We start from the raw sequence: 13,725 nt of genomic DNA, 5'->3' as shown, positions 1-13,725 counted from the left end.
CCAAAATGACAAAAAATACACCGAACCCACAGACATTGCCAACATCCTAGCTGACAGGTTCAGCGCAAACTTCTCCCTCCTCCCCACCAAAAGGGCTAATATCTTTCCCAGCAGAGTGCTGCTCCTGACATCTCAGATGCTCAGGTAAGAGCGCCCTCTCCAAAGCAAAAAACACAGCATAAATGGGACCAGACGGTGTCCCGGGCTGCATCCTACATGAACTCCAAGAAGAGCTAAACCCAAACCTAAAACTACTGTTCAATCTCAGCCCTACTACAGGATATGTACCCAAAGAGTGGCGTACAGCAACAGTGGTCCCTCTCCACAAAGGTGGTGCCTCAACGGATCCTGGAAACTATCGCCCCATAAGTCTCACTAGCTTGGTCTGCAAAGCTATGGAAAGGATCATCATGGACCTTATAAATAAAGATATTGGGGACCTACAGACACTGGATCCTCCCCAGTTCGGCTTTGTTAAGGGCAGATCCTGCCTCTTAAACCTGGTCAATTTCTTTGAAACAGTCACCAAGGCCATTGACAAGGGGAAGGTGGTCCACACAGCCTACCTGGACCTCGCAAAAGCCTTCGATACAATACCCTACTCGGGCAGTATAGATAAGCTCACCAGCTTAAATATAAACCCCTATGTCACTAGATGGGTTGCAAACTGGCTCAAGGACAGAACCCACATGGTTAGAATAGCTGGAGCCATGTCAGACTCCAAACCAGTTACAAGTGGCGCCCCACAAGGCTCAGTCTTGGGACCACTCTTGTTCGGTATATATTTCTCGGAGGTACAGGCCAACCTGGAAGGACTGTGGCTGACCAAGTTCGCAGATGACTGCAAACTGGGCACCATAATAGACTCTCCAGCCGACACAAGCATCCTCCAAAAGGGCCTCATAGATACAGACAACTGGTGCCAGAGCCATGGCCTCAAGCTAAACGCCAAAAAGTGTATAGTCATCCCCTTTGGCAAAAACAAAGTGCCCACAAATTACCACATAGGTGGTAATCCATTAAGTACAGAAGAAGTAATTAGGGACCTGGGGACCCAAGTTGATAGCAATCTCTCATTTGACAACCACGTGGCCAAAGTGGTTAGAAAAACATTTTATATAGCCCACCTAATCATGAAGGGATTCACATCTAGATCAGGGGAGGTCATCGTGCCTCTTTACTCATCCCTCATCAGGCCCATAATTGAGTACAATGCCCCTTTTGGGATGCACCTTACCAGACACCTGCAGCAACTGGAAAGACCCCAAAAGTACCTCACCAAGAGGATCAAGGGGCTCAAACAGATGCCGTATGCTGCCCGATTAAAGAAACTCCAGCTCTACTCAGTGGCATACCGCCTGCTCAGTGGCATACCGCCTGCTCAGAGGCGATCTGTGCCTGACTTATAAAGCCATGTCCAACCCGGAATTAATGGACATGCTGCACCTCAGAAAATCCAAATCCCATCGAGCTACGCGCTCGAGGGACTTAAACCTCAGCACTGAAATAAACAGGACATGCTGGAGGGACAGATTCATAACCCAGAGGCTCCCTTCACTCTGGAATAAAATCCCAGTCCAGGTTAGGCAGAGTCCCTCATTGACTCTCTTCAAGAGGAATCTAGATGAGTGGATGGGAGATCGTAGGTTTACCCCGGGTATCACTTCTGTGTCACTGTTAGACAGAAGCGCAGTATACTAACCTCGAAAAAGGGCATAGCAAAATTAAGTTAAAATGGGTGGCGAAAGCCATACACACTCTGGCTAGGCTTATAAATGCCCTAGGGCAGATAGCCTAGTATGAACCTATGAACATAAACCATACCGTTTAAGTCATAAAACCATTGTACAATTGTCATCCCTTTTGGTAAAAACTTTGTACGGTAGTAAAGTCAGTTTTATCTTCACAAGGTGCAGTCACAAACAGTCTTTTTATTCAAGTCTGCCATCAAAATTTCAACCATTTGCACGGCCACCCAGTTCCTGCTAACGCGAATCTTGGTACTCTTTCATATGTCCAAGTAGGCACAGGAACAAATCTTTATCCTGCTTGCTGTATTTTTCACGCCACACAAACTCATCTAAGTGGCTGTCCACCATATGCCTGAGAGTCCCATTCATCTGCCTCAGTTGCTTCTTGCATCGGGACCACATGCCCTCAACAGCATTTGTATGTGCGCCAGTCTGAGGGTCAGCAAAATTCTTACTGTGGTTTACAGTAAGGTGGGTGTACGATCCCGGAAAGTTCAGGAATGCCCCTGTATGCAGCCCATTCATCAGACGCTATCACTGTCCCGGGTAAGACATGCTGTTTGATAATTGGGATTAAAGTAGCTGCATCCCATTTGGCAACAAAGGTCAGGTACCCACTTTACAGAGTGCAGTCGTATATGCCAAATATCCAACGGTCCATTTTGGCCAAGACTCGACCGCGGTTATATTTTACTTTCACAAGCAAACATTCATCGATCTAAACCTCTTTAGCTGGGCCACCCAGCAGCATCCGGTCCTGCAGAAGTTTCCAACTGCAGACATCCCGTAGAAACTGATACCAGTCCAGCAGGGAGTTGCTGGAGACTGCCAAGTGCTCTACAAGTCTGCAGTTGGGTAGCTTTTTATCATTTGTGCGGTTTCATATGCGTGTGACGGTATTTAGTTAATGTAATGTTTTTAAGTCTGTGTTAATTAGCATGACTGCCACTCATACTCGACTTTCCCCTGCCAATCATTTAAGCCACGCCCAAAGCTGCGCAGAACTGACTGCGAGTTACTACACTTGGAGATTACCGAACTACCCAAAGTGGGACTTTCCCTCGCAAAGAGGGAGAGGTGGTTGGTAACCCTAACACATCATGGTCTTGGGGCCTGGGTTTATGGCGGTGAATAATATCACCAGTTATGTATCTTAAGGGCTACTTATATACTTTGGTTCAACTACTGAACAAACTATTCATGGTGGTTCATTTAGTTCAGCTAATGTTTGAAAACTATTTGCAACTACGTTTCTGCCCCACAAACAATGGTATAATAAAACAGTATGAATCTTCTACACTACACTTCTACTTCCGTGCTTTTCTAAATAAGATAGCCAACCAAACAGAAATGAAAATAAATAAATAATACATGAACGATGCACACGAGGATGGAGGAAGCCTATACAAAATTCACTACTAGAACTGCTATAGCTAACTCTTCTTCTCAGTCACGGAACGTGTTGTCTAGGAAATGCGTTCCAGTCGGTAAAATAATAGAAGGACCTGATGGTCAAAAGGGTGTTGTGTGTATGCTGTCTGATTTTAGACACAGGTAAAATGACCAGTTATATGTCAGTGTTTCAGACAAACGGTATAGTTACACATTAATGGATTAAGTCGGGTACCGATTCCAGAATTTTAAAACAGGGTGACTTTTTAACCGAGCCACTTAAAAAGCCGCTCAGAATTTATATGGTGTTTGGTGTATGTTGGACGAGCCCACTATTGCAGAATGTTCATCCCAAGATCACTTAAAGTAATTAAAAGACCTACGGAAAACAACGAACTTAATAGTAGCAAAAAAAGCAAACTGCTTCCTGTCTGTGTTGAGGATCCCGATAATTGTGGCGAAGTGAGACATGCATCTCCTAAAGACACTGAACATGGCAGCGACTTAGTTAAAACTTTTCCTACTGAAAATCCTTCGAGTAGCTGGTCATCTGTTATTAGCAGCGGGCAGACGTGTGCCGAGGCGGAAATCGAAGATATTGCAGAAGAAGAACCTGTCAAATCTTTTAGCAAGAGCCAGCGCTGGCCAGAAGCTGGGGAACCTGTCTGCGTTGTGTGCGGGCGTTATGGAGAATACATATGTGATGATACTGATAATGATGTGTGCAGTTTGGAGTGTAAAGCTAAGCATCTCTTTTCTGCAAAAGGTCAAATAGTCTTAGCTCCTGATATTTCTGTGGCATCTTCCGCGGATGTAGTTGAAGGTGCTCAATCTTGCTTTCCTGAAAATAATAGCGACATATCTGGTTATAGCGAGCACCCATTTATTTCAGATCTGTCAAATGAGCAGGTTGACAATCTTAAATTGCAGCTGGGCATTGTTGTTGATGGTACGAAGTTGGTCAGACCCATAATAGAGTTTGAGCACTGTGGCTTCCCTGAAATCATAAATACGAATTTAAAGAAATCTAGTTATGACGTCCCAACCCCCATCCAAATGCAGATGATTCCACTTGGAATAATGGGAAGGGATATTGTGGCTAGTGCTGACACAGGCTCTGGAAAAACGGCTGCTTTCCTTCTTCCTGTCATCATGAAAGCTTTGAAAGGGGTAAGTATTGTGACATAAGGTGGGCTAGGTTCAGCAGAGGATAATATAGACTTCTAAACATAATTATGGTTTTATAAATATTTTATGTATGGTTTGTTAAACTAAATGCTAATGTAAGAATAACTTTGCAAAGATATGATTCCTCATCTCCTTCTCTAGGAGAAAGAGGACAACACCAATGGACTAGGGTGAACAGAATAAAATAAATAATAAGCAGCCTATGCGACACCTTAGTAGCACACTTTATCAGAACTGTCTTTCTGTGCCTTATGGGAAACCAGTTCTCTGTGAGCTACTTCTGATTTTAACATGTTTATGTTGTATTGTCATGTTATGCACAGTTTATATCAAAATCTCTGCATACTAGGTGAAGGGGAATTGCAGTGGGACTTGGGACTTTACACCTTTTAATGCACTGTTTGCTGTAATGCCTTTCTTGTGTGTACAGTGCTTAGGTATAAGGCATTTAAATATTAATACAAATAAGTTTGCAGAATTTCACCCATTGTTTATTAGGCAAAATATTGTGGATATTTTTGTGAATCTCACAGTGTATACCATTTATTTTGATACCCTGTAAGATAAATTACTTTTCTTAAAAGGGTTTCTGGAGGCATTCATATCCATAACATAAAGTTGGTTTATTATTTATTTATTGGATTTGTTTACTGGGATAGTCTGACTGGGCAGAAAGCTACCCTCTTTTCAATGTAGGCCCAGGGAGAAAAGCTTAAGAAAAATTATAGCATTACATAAAGAACATTGTAAATAGAGGTATACAAGTAATCAACAAATATACCAAATTTAATCAGAGCGTCAATAAGTAACAGCAGTGTCACGTAAACAACTATGAAACATATTTGAAAATGAACTTGATAGGAGGAGAGAAAAGGAGAAAATGGAGGGTTAGTATTAAGAGGTGAGACAGAGAGAATGTTTTAGGATATGTAAAAGGAAAAAAGATGGAGAGGTAGAGAACAAGGAGAAGAATTTGGACCAATAACTGGGGATAAAGTGTTTAGAAAGAATAGGAGAACATAAATGGAGAATATTATGGCTGTCTAATGACTCCAAACAGCTACTCAAAGATAGAGACAAGTCCTAGACCCTGTATTACATCAACAAAACCCAAAACTGTTTTGAGACCTACCATCACCTAAGAAACAAAGCCAAAACCGAACTCAAAAAGGATAAAAGAGCCTACTGTACTCAAATTCAAAGCACCCATCATAACAACCCTCAAAAATTCTGTAGTAGTATAAAAAAAGTCTTCAACCTGGACAATCCTCAACTCCTTCTCCCACCACCTCTAATACTACAGATTCTTTGGCCACCCAGTTTAACTCTTTCTTTACTAACTCCATCTTATCTTTCTTAAGTCACTCAACCCACTCCCCTCCAACCATTCTATCCCCACCCCCTAACAATTCCACTGCCTTCTCCCTGACACCCATCCAAATATCCACAATAAGAAAATTACTGCATAAATTAAAACCCAGTTAGCAAACACTTACCTCAAGTTAGCTGCAAATTCCGTAGCCTATCTTATTTCTATATTCATTAATAGATCAATCAATGAGCAGTATGTTCCCAAACTTTCGAAGACCTCTTATATCATCCCTCTAGTGTCAACCAAATTCACAAACTATAGACCAATAGCCATCTTATCTCCCCTCTCAAAAATCTTGGAAAAATGTGTCCACACCCAGCTTATGGGATATCTAACTAATCACAAACTCCTAACTAACTCCCAGCATGGTTTCAGGCCTAACCATAGTACAACTACTGCCCTCCTTAGTCACAGACAGTATTAATCAGCTAAAAAACAATGGCCAACAAGTAGCATTTATCTTTTTAGACATGTCCAAGGCTTTTGACACAGTGTCACACCAAAAACTGTTACAAGAATTTGCCTCACTTAACCTGTCCCACTCCACACTATCTTGGTTTCAGAGCTACCTCACAGAGCCACCATCAAGTTGTCAAATGGAAAAATGACCTATCCTCCCACTTGCTAGTATTGGTAGAGGTCCCTCAAGGTTCAGTCTTAGGCTCACTGCTCTTTAGTCTTCACTAACAATCTGCATACTGCCACCAACCTGGCTATCACTGTTCAATATGCAGATGATTCAGCTCTAATATGAGTGGCTCCCTCACTCTCCCAGCTCCAACAAAAAACACAAAAATCCTTCACAGAAATAGAATCCTAGCTTTCCAACCAACAACTTGTATTAAATCCCAAGAAAACTAAACTCATTCTTTTTTCTAACAAAAATCCAACAGCTCCCTTTGCTGTCTTCTCTGCTAATAATGTTAAAATAGAACCCACATCCCATACAAAACTTTTAGGAGTCACTATTGATAGCAACCTTAACTTTGAGAAAAATATCTCAGAATTTATCAAGAAAACCCATATTAAGCTTGGCATTCTCTACATGTACAAGCAATTCCTTACCAATTCCACCAGACAGGCTATAGCTGGAACCATGCTATAATAAAAATTTGCCACAAATTCCCCACACAGGTCCCACCACTGTGCAGCACTCCATCAGCTGAACTGACTTGACTTACCCAATTTCATCAAATATCCACTGCCCACAATATTATCACCAAACATGATAACTGTCCTGTACTTCAAAAACTCATCCAGCCGTACTCTAACCTCAGAACTCTTAAGATCCACACGTAAATCCCTTCTTTCAGTCTGTAAATCTTATAACAGCTTTGGTGATGCCCTTTAGTCGGAACACTATCCCCCAAAACATCCTTAACACTACCAACTCCACTATGTTCAAACAACTTCTTAGGTCCCACCTAACCAACAGCTAACAGTGCTCTTGTACTGCCACAGGCTAGAGTACATCCACATTGTTTACCCACAAATCACTCATCACCTTCTATGACACTCATCTTTCACCTGCTCTTATGAGAAGTCATATTGGCAGCAGTTTAGATCTATTAGTATTGTATTAATTTAAAATCTAGATTGTAAATAATTAATTTCTGGACTACACTAGATTATAATAGTCCACTACATGCAAATAAGTTGGCACAACTTTAATTATTTCTTGCTCTCTCTGTACACTGTATTAGTCTTACTTCATGTAAAAAACGTGTGTTGGTGTACTTTTTTTACTGACTCTCAATGTATTCACTTTTTGTACTGTTTGTAAGTTATTGTGGAGCTTTTCTCCCTGGGCCTCCGCTGAAAATGGGCTACCAACCCAGTTGGACTATCCCGGTAAACAAATGTTAAATAAATAAAAATACAATTAGATTAGATGCTATTCTGCATTTGCAGTGGGAAAAGTCTGGCCGTGGATATGGGCACACTGATGTGACTGTTGCAGTGTTTGACTGTTCATATATTCCACTGGCTGAATGCAGAAGTGTCATTAAATGTCTTACATTGTTAATGAAATTTATGCCGTGGGTTGAAGCAGTATTTTCATATTGTTGGTGGTGAAGAAGTAATCTGTTGGAGCTCCCATTGGTGTAACAAAAAATATGAACTTTTGAATCACAAACTGTAGACATTTATCTGTGACAAGTATATCATGTTGTAAAAAAAGCTTGCAATGTTATGGCAGCTTGTGGTAAAATGTGTATTTGTTTAGTAATTGCAGGATACTTGAGTGATTCTCAACTCAACACAGTAGAATTTTACAGAGCAGATCTGAAGCATGTTTACTCATGGGCAGTCCGGAATCTCATGAAGAGTAATGACATTATTTAATTCCTTTTGTGATACATTTTACAAATATGGCAGTCCTTTAGTTCAATATATGTTAATGTACTTGGCCAAAACAAGTTACCAAATGCTCTTTCTCTGCACTTGACAGTTTCTATCCTCTGGCTTCCCAATGTGTCCTTGGTACACAAAATTTCAGAAATCATTTGCTCACTCATGTCAGAGGAAAGCAAGTGATTGTTTAAATAGTAAAGCAATTTGTTGTTCTCGGGACTTTTATTTCTTTCACGATGATATGTAACCATGAAGTTGGCATATATAAGTTCTGTTGAATGTGAGGGATGTAAGCAAGACTTGTTTTGAGCTGTTTCATTACTGTGTATGTACCAGGCAGTTTTCACAGTTATAAAGACAGAGCAGTTGCAATGCATGGAATCAAGTAGCAGTCTCGTACAGTAGAAGCATTTTCTGTAGTGTAAGTTGTCAAAATTGAATAATAAAAGTCACTTGTGTTAGACTTGAGCATCAGTCTTTCTGACTGATGAATTTCATAATATTAAGTGTCATAAATATTTCCTGGTAGCTGTAACTAATGACAAATGTCAAATGACATAAAATTGTTTACAAAACTCCAGCTAGCTATGCTGGCATATGTTACACATGCACTGCCCTACTCTCCCTTGAACAGATGCCACTAACATAGCTTCAAATAGAGACTCAGATACTGTATGAGCTAGTCCAGGGAGGGGGGTGTAGACACACACACACACACATCCTTTTCCCTGAGTTGAGGCCACAAGTTGGGCAAAGGCACTTGTTTGCAAAGAGTTGGCATAACCTTCTAAGGGGTTATGTCAGTTGTTGATATGGGTGACACACCTTCACAAAGCTGTATTGTGCTCACAGCCCTTGAGTGTCTACAGGATATGTACAGATGAATGTCAGGGATAAGAGAAAGTCTCTAATCCCCACTGTAGATGATATCGCCACTCCTGGCACTGTATTCTTACACCATGGGTAGGTCAGTGGGGCATGGAAGGGTTGCTTGATGGTCAGAAGTGTGATTTGCAGTCTTAATGCAAACATACCAACTGCGATTTTCCCAATGCCATACCCTGTACCAGCCTATTGGTTGCAAACTTCTCACTCAGTAAAGTCTTCTCAGTAATACTTTTAGTTTTACTCTCTGGGAAGAGTTTTTTTACCCATATTATTGACTTGGGTTTCACCACCCACCCCTTACCATACGGCAGTCCTGCTCATTGCCCTGCTCTATTTTCCATAAACACCTACTGTCCAGGAAAAAACAGAGCTTTCAGTTAGGTTGCATTTGTAAACATCATTTTACACAGTGCTTTTACATTATTGTATGGGTAATACCTTGTAGCATTGTGTTAAAAAGCTTGTTGAAACCCACAACTGCCACATTCACTGGATTGTAAAATGGTGACTACTAACTCAGCCTGGGATGTGCAGCAGTGTGGCAGTGGAAAGGAGTGGGATGTTCCGTATTTTATTTTAGAAATTATTTTAACTTTATATTAAGGAAGAGCTTACTTTAAATGCTTTGTTTGATACTCCTTGTATCTCTCAGGTGATAGGACCACTTATAACAATAAAATTTCCCCTTGTGCCCACCTTCTGTTAGTGGGACATCCTCAATTTTGCTGTATGGGTAATTCCAAGTGGGATAACGCAAAACAATCCATCAAAAGGGATTGTGACTCTTTCTGGATTGCCCATATGCTGCATCTAGCCTGACTCCTCTTGCTTCCTGTTCCTCATTGTTTTGTACACCCCAACTGTCTTAATCTTTATTACCTATTTTAAGAACTCGTTCACCCATTTTCCACCACCAGCTCTAATGTCTAAAATGTATTTGGTTCATTAACTTGATAGACTTGCCCATTTCCAACCTATTTTGTTCTGTCCACCCTGATGCTTTATACTTCACCACTAATGCATTGTTTACTCAAACAAAAACCCATCTCTCCTGTTTTTTAGCAAAATGTTCAATTTACTTAAGCATTTCTTCTTATGCCCTTGCCCTCACCAACCTGGTAAGATTTCCCCCTCTCTCTCTTTGTGGTAGTGTGCTAGTGTGACCTTTTTTCTGCCTGTAAGGCTTTCAAGAACTTTACATAATACTTATTTTGTAGTCTTGCAAGGAATTGGAATCATCACCTTCTGATTTCTGATTGCCGTACGTCTGGATGTGCCTTTTAATACTTAATTTGTCCTTTTGTGTGCACTGTCGCAATTAATCCACTGGCTTATAAGTTCTGTTATAATCGTCCTCTTCCACTTTGAGGCCAAACCCTGGTGCATTTTGTACCCATGAGTTATCATTATCCAAGACCATCATTTTGTATTTTCAAGGGTTGAACTGGATTTGCCAGCTCTTCAACCTTATCTTTTGCTGCCTCCAATCTCTTGCTCAACCTGTATCCCAGCAAATATTGCTTCCCCAAAGTTAGTGTTATCCTCAAAGAGATTTGTTTTGTTTTCAGTATCCATAGTAAAGCCATAATGACAGAAATTAATAAAAAACAAAGCCTAGGTCCATTTCTTGTGGGACACCACTTGTCATCTTTCCCTTCTTAGTGCTCACCGTCACTCACACGCTCCATTTCCAGGCTTTAACCATTTCTCCTACCAAATGCACAATTTTCTAACTGATGCTCCCTTCTTTATTTCGTCAATAAGCAAGCAGTAAGGTAGGCGATTCAAAGGCTTTGTTAAAGTCTACGTGGACTCCTCCCACCATGTTGTCTTCCTGGTAACCCATTCGTAGAACAGGATCACATTAGTGCTGTACGACATTCCTGCTGTTAATCCATGATGGAATTTATTAAGCAGGCCATTCTGCTTTAGGAATGTCATCAGTTTTGAATTCAGAGCTGCTTCAATTGTTTTGGCTGGGTCAAGAAATCAGGCTCACTTTCTGTAGTTCCCTGGGATGCTGCTTGCTCCACCTTTGTAGGTAAATACTACCCATTGCTTGCTTCCAGTCACCGTGGAACCTCCTTTTTTCTTGGGGACATGTTGAAGAGCTTTCTCATGAAGTTGTAATGTTTCAGCAACCCTCTTGAGGATCTTGGGTGGGATTTTACCAAGTCATTACACCTTGTCCTTTCCTCTGAAATCTTCTTCACTTCATCAACCGTTATCCCTTCTATCCTCTCCCTTTTTCTGTTCCACTCTTTCAGACTGGTTATTGTGTTTTTGATTTCCTTGGTGAACACTGACAAGAAGTATTAATTTAAAATTCTCACCTGTTTCCTGGCCTCTTTATACTTATGACCTTCATAAACCAATTTGCCCTTTTCCCTTTCTCCCATGTATCTGTGAAGGCTTTTTTCATTCATTAATAACATCTATCAGTCTTTGTATGATTTGCCCGTTTGTCTTCTTCATGCATTTCAGTGCCTTTTTTCTTGCCTTGACATTGATTATCCAGTTGCCCTCCCCATTGCCCCTACTGTTCATACAGCTGCTTTCACCTCCCTAGACAACTACATTGGGTTTCTTCTGTCTTTATTTTAGTTACCCTTTACAAACATTTTTTCATGTCCTGAGATAGGTGTCTTAATTGTGCTCCATAGCTGCTCTGTTCCTGTGCTTTCTTCCCATATTACAGTACCCTTGTCTTTTGACTCTTCTGTCTGTCTCCTTGTAATCTATACTCTGTAATCCCAGGCTCTGGTCTCTGTGACCGTATCCATACCTTTGCTTGGTCGCAGTTTACAATTGCAGTCCTAACATGTCCTTGTTAATGGAAGTAGATAAAGGGTTCTCCCCTTCTACTTTCAACTTTCTGTTCAAACGCCTTTAAGTTAACTATCCAAATTAGTATGAATTCTCTGCCTAACTTGATTGATGGAATGCTCCTCTGGCTCAGGAAAATGGAGGTATTCCTTCAAAATCACCCTTTTTCTTTTCATCCTGTTTCATTGTCCTGTTCTTAAGCAAAGTTTTTCTGCTAATTGCTTTGTTTGGCTTATTGAATTTATCATTTTACAGACTCTTCCCTTTTTGCTCCTTGCAATTTTGCAACTAGGAAGTTGATTATGGGCTTTCCCTCCTCTTTTTCTGCAAATATTGTACTGCTGTTTCCCTACTTTGTTTGCTCTTTCCGTCTAGAGTCTCTTCCTTTAATCCTTTCTGTACATGTATTGGATAGCTTCATATATTCTGGGTTGTTCCATCAGTGTTAAAATACCATACATCCAGAGACTTCCATGTCCCATCCTCTGTTATCCTGACCTTGTTGTCTTCACTGTCCACTACTAGTGTTTCCAGCTTAGTTACCTTCCTATCTAGGCTTTGGGTATTGCCAAACAGTGAGAGAGGAGTGGAAGACTTGGGAATGAGACTAAGGCTAAATAGCAGAAGAATCTATTATTGGGAGGAATGGAGATGAGCACATTCATTTTCACAGACAGAAACCATGTCAAGAATCTATGCTTTCAGCGGTGATAGCTTCAAGTACTCCCCAGATGATGTTAACATATACTGCAAGAGGTTCTCACAGCAACTAAGGGCTGGTGCCAAAGCCATAGTCTCAAGCTAAATGCAAAAAAATGTATCATCATACCATTCAGGAAAAACATGACTCATGTTGATTACCAAATCAATGGCAACCCCCTAAGCACACAACCTTTGGTGAGAGACCTGGGCACTCAGGTTGATAACAACCTCACATTCGACCATCATGTAGCAGCAGTGATCAGAAAAGCCTTTCACTTGGTTCATCTCCTAAGTAAAGGGATTGCATCCCGAAAAAAAGGAGATTATTACCTCTCTATACTCCTCCCTCATTAGACCAATAATTGAGTATAACGGCCCGTTTGGGATGTACCTCTCCAAATATTTGCGTCAACTGGAAAAGCCACTGAAATACCTCACAAAGAGAATCCATGGCCTATAACACCTGCCCTATGCAGACAGGCTCAAATCACTATCACTCTACTCGGTATTGTACAGATTGCTCGGGGGTGATCTGTGTCTCAATTACAAGGAAATCCCGGACCCTGCCCTACTAGAGATGCTCCATATCCATAAGTCTAACTCCTCACGCACTACCTGCTCAAAAGGCCTGAATCTAGTATGCGACATCAACAAAACCTGCTGGAGAGACAGGTTTGTCTCCCAGAGGCTGCCCTGTCTCTGGAATGCACTTCCCATATATGTCAAACAGAGCACCCCTCTGACCCTGTTCAAGTGCATCCTTGATGAGTGGATGGGAAACCACAAATTTGTCCCAGGGGTTCCACCTGTGTCCCTCATTGATGGGGGCGACAGTGTTGACTGAGGTTTCTTTTTGGGGATAAACTCTTGGCTAGGCTTGGAAGTGCCCCAGGGCTATTAGCCTAGTAACTTCCTATGATCCTATAAGTAGTATTTGAGCATTCAGTATCGTAATTATAAGATTTGTGTTACATAGTTATTTCAGTAGAACCAGTTTATCAAAAGCAGTTTGAACTCTACTTTGTCTTTTTTCTTGTCTTGTAGTGTATGTACTATTATTTTAGTCCAGGTAATGACTGCTCCATCCCTAAAGCTGTTGTTGCTCTTAGTAGGCCTCTGACAGCATAGACATTGGATGATCAAAAGTTAAACTGTGTGCTCCATTTTCCTGACGGTTGTGGCCCATGGTGCAGGCACTACTTTTAAAAATGCCAGTGTGCTTACTATAGTTCTGTACCAGCCAATTAACTT

At 41.1% G+C, this 13,725-nt stretch overlaps 1 protein-coding gene across 1 annotated transcript in view; it reads left to right on the top strand.

Moving 5' to 3' along the window:
• Positions 1-3,128: 3,128 nt before the first annotated feature.
• Positions 3,129-13,725, top strand: part of DDX59 (DEAD-box helicase 59) — a 257,991-nt gene continuing 247,394 nt past the window's right edge. The window contains exon 1 of the mRNA XM_044086047.1: positions 3,129-4,313. Within this exon, the coding sequence (XP_043941982.1) occupies positions 3,486-4,313 (828 nt within the window). The 5' untranslated portion in view covers positions 3,129-3,485. The remainder of the gene's footprint in view (positions 4,314-13,725) is intronic.

This window comes from Protopterus annectens, chromosome 10.part0 (genome assembly GCF_019279795.1).
Source record: "Protopterus annectens isolate FY-2018-M chromosome 10.part0, PAN1.0, whole genome shotgun sequence".
NCBI classification, from domain to species: Eukaryota; Metazoa; Chordata; order Ceratodontiformes; family Protopteridae; genus Protopterus; species Protopterus annectens.
This window is presented reverse-complemented; position numbering and strand designations above follow the sequence as displayed.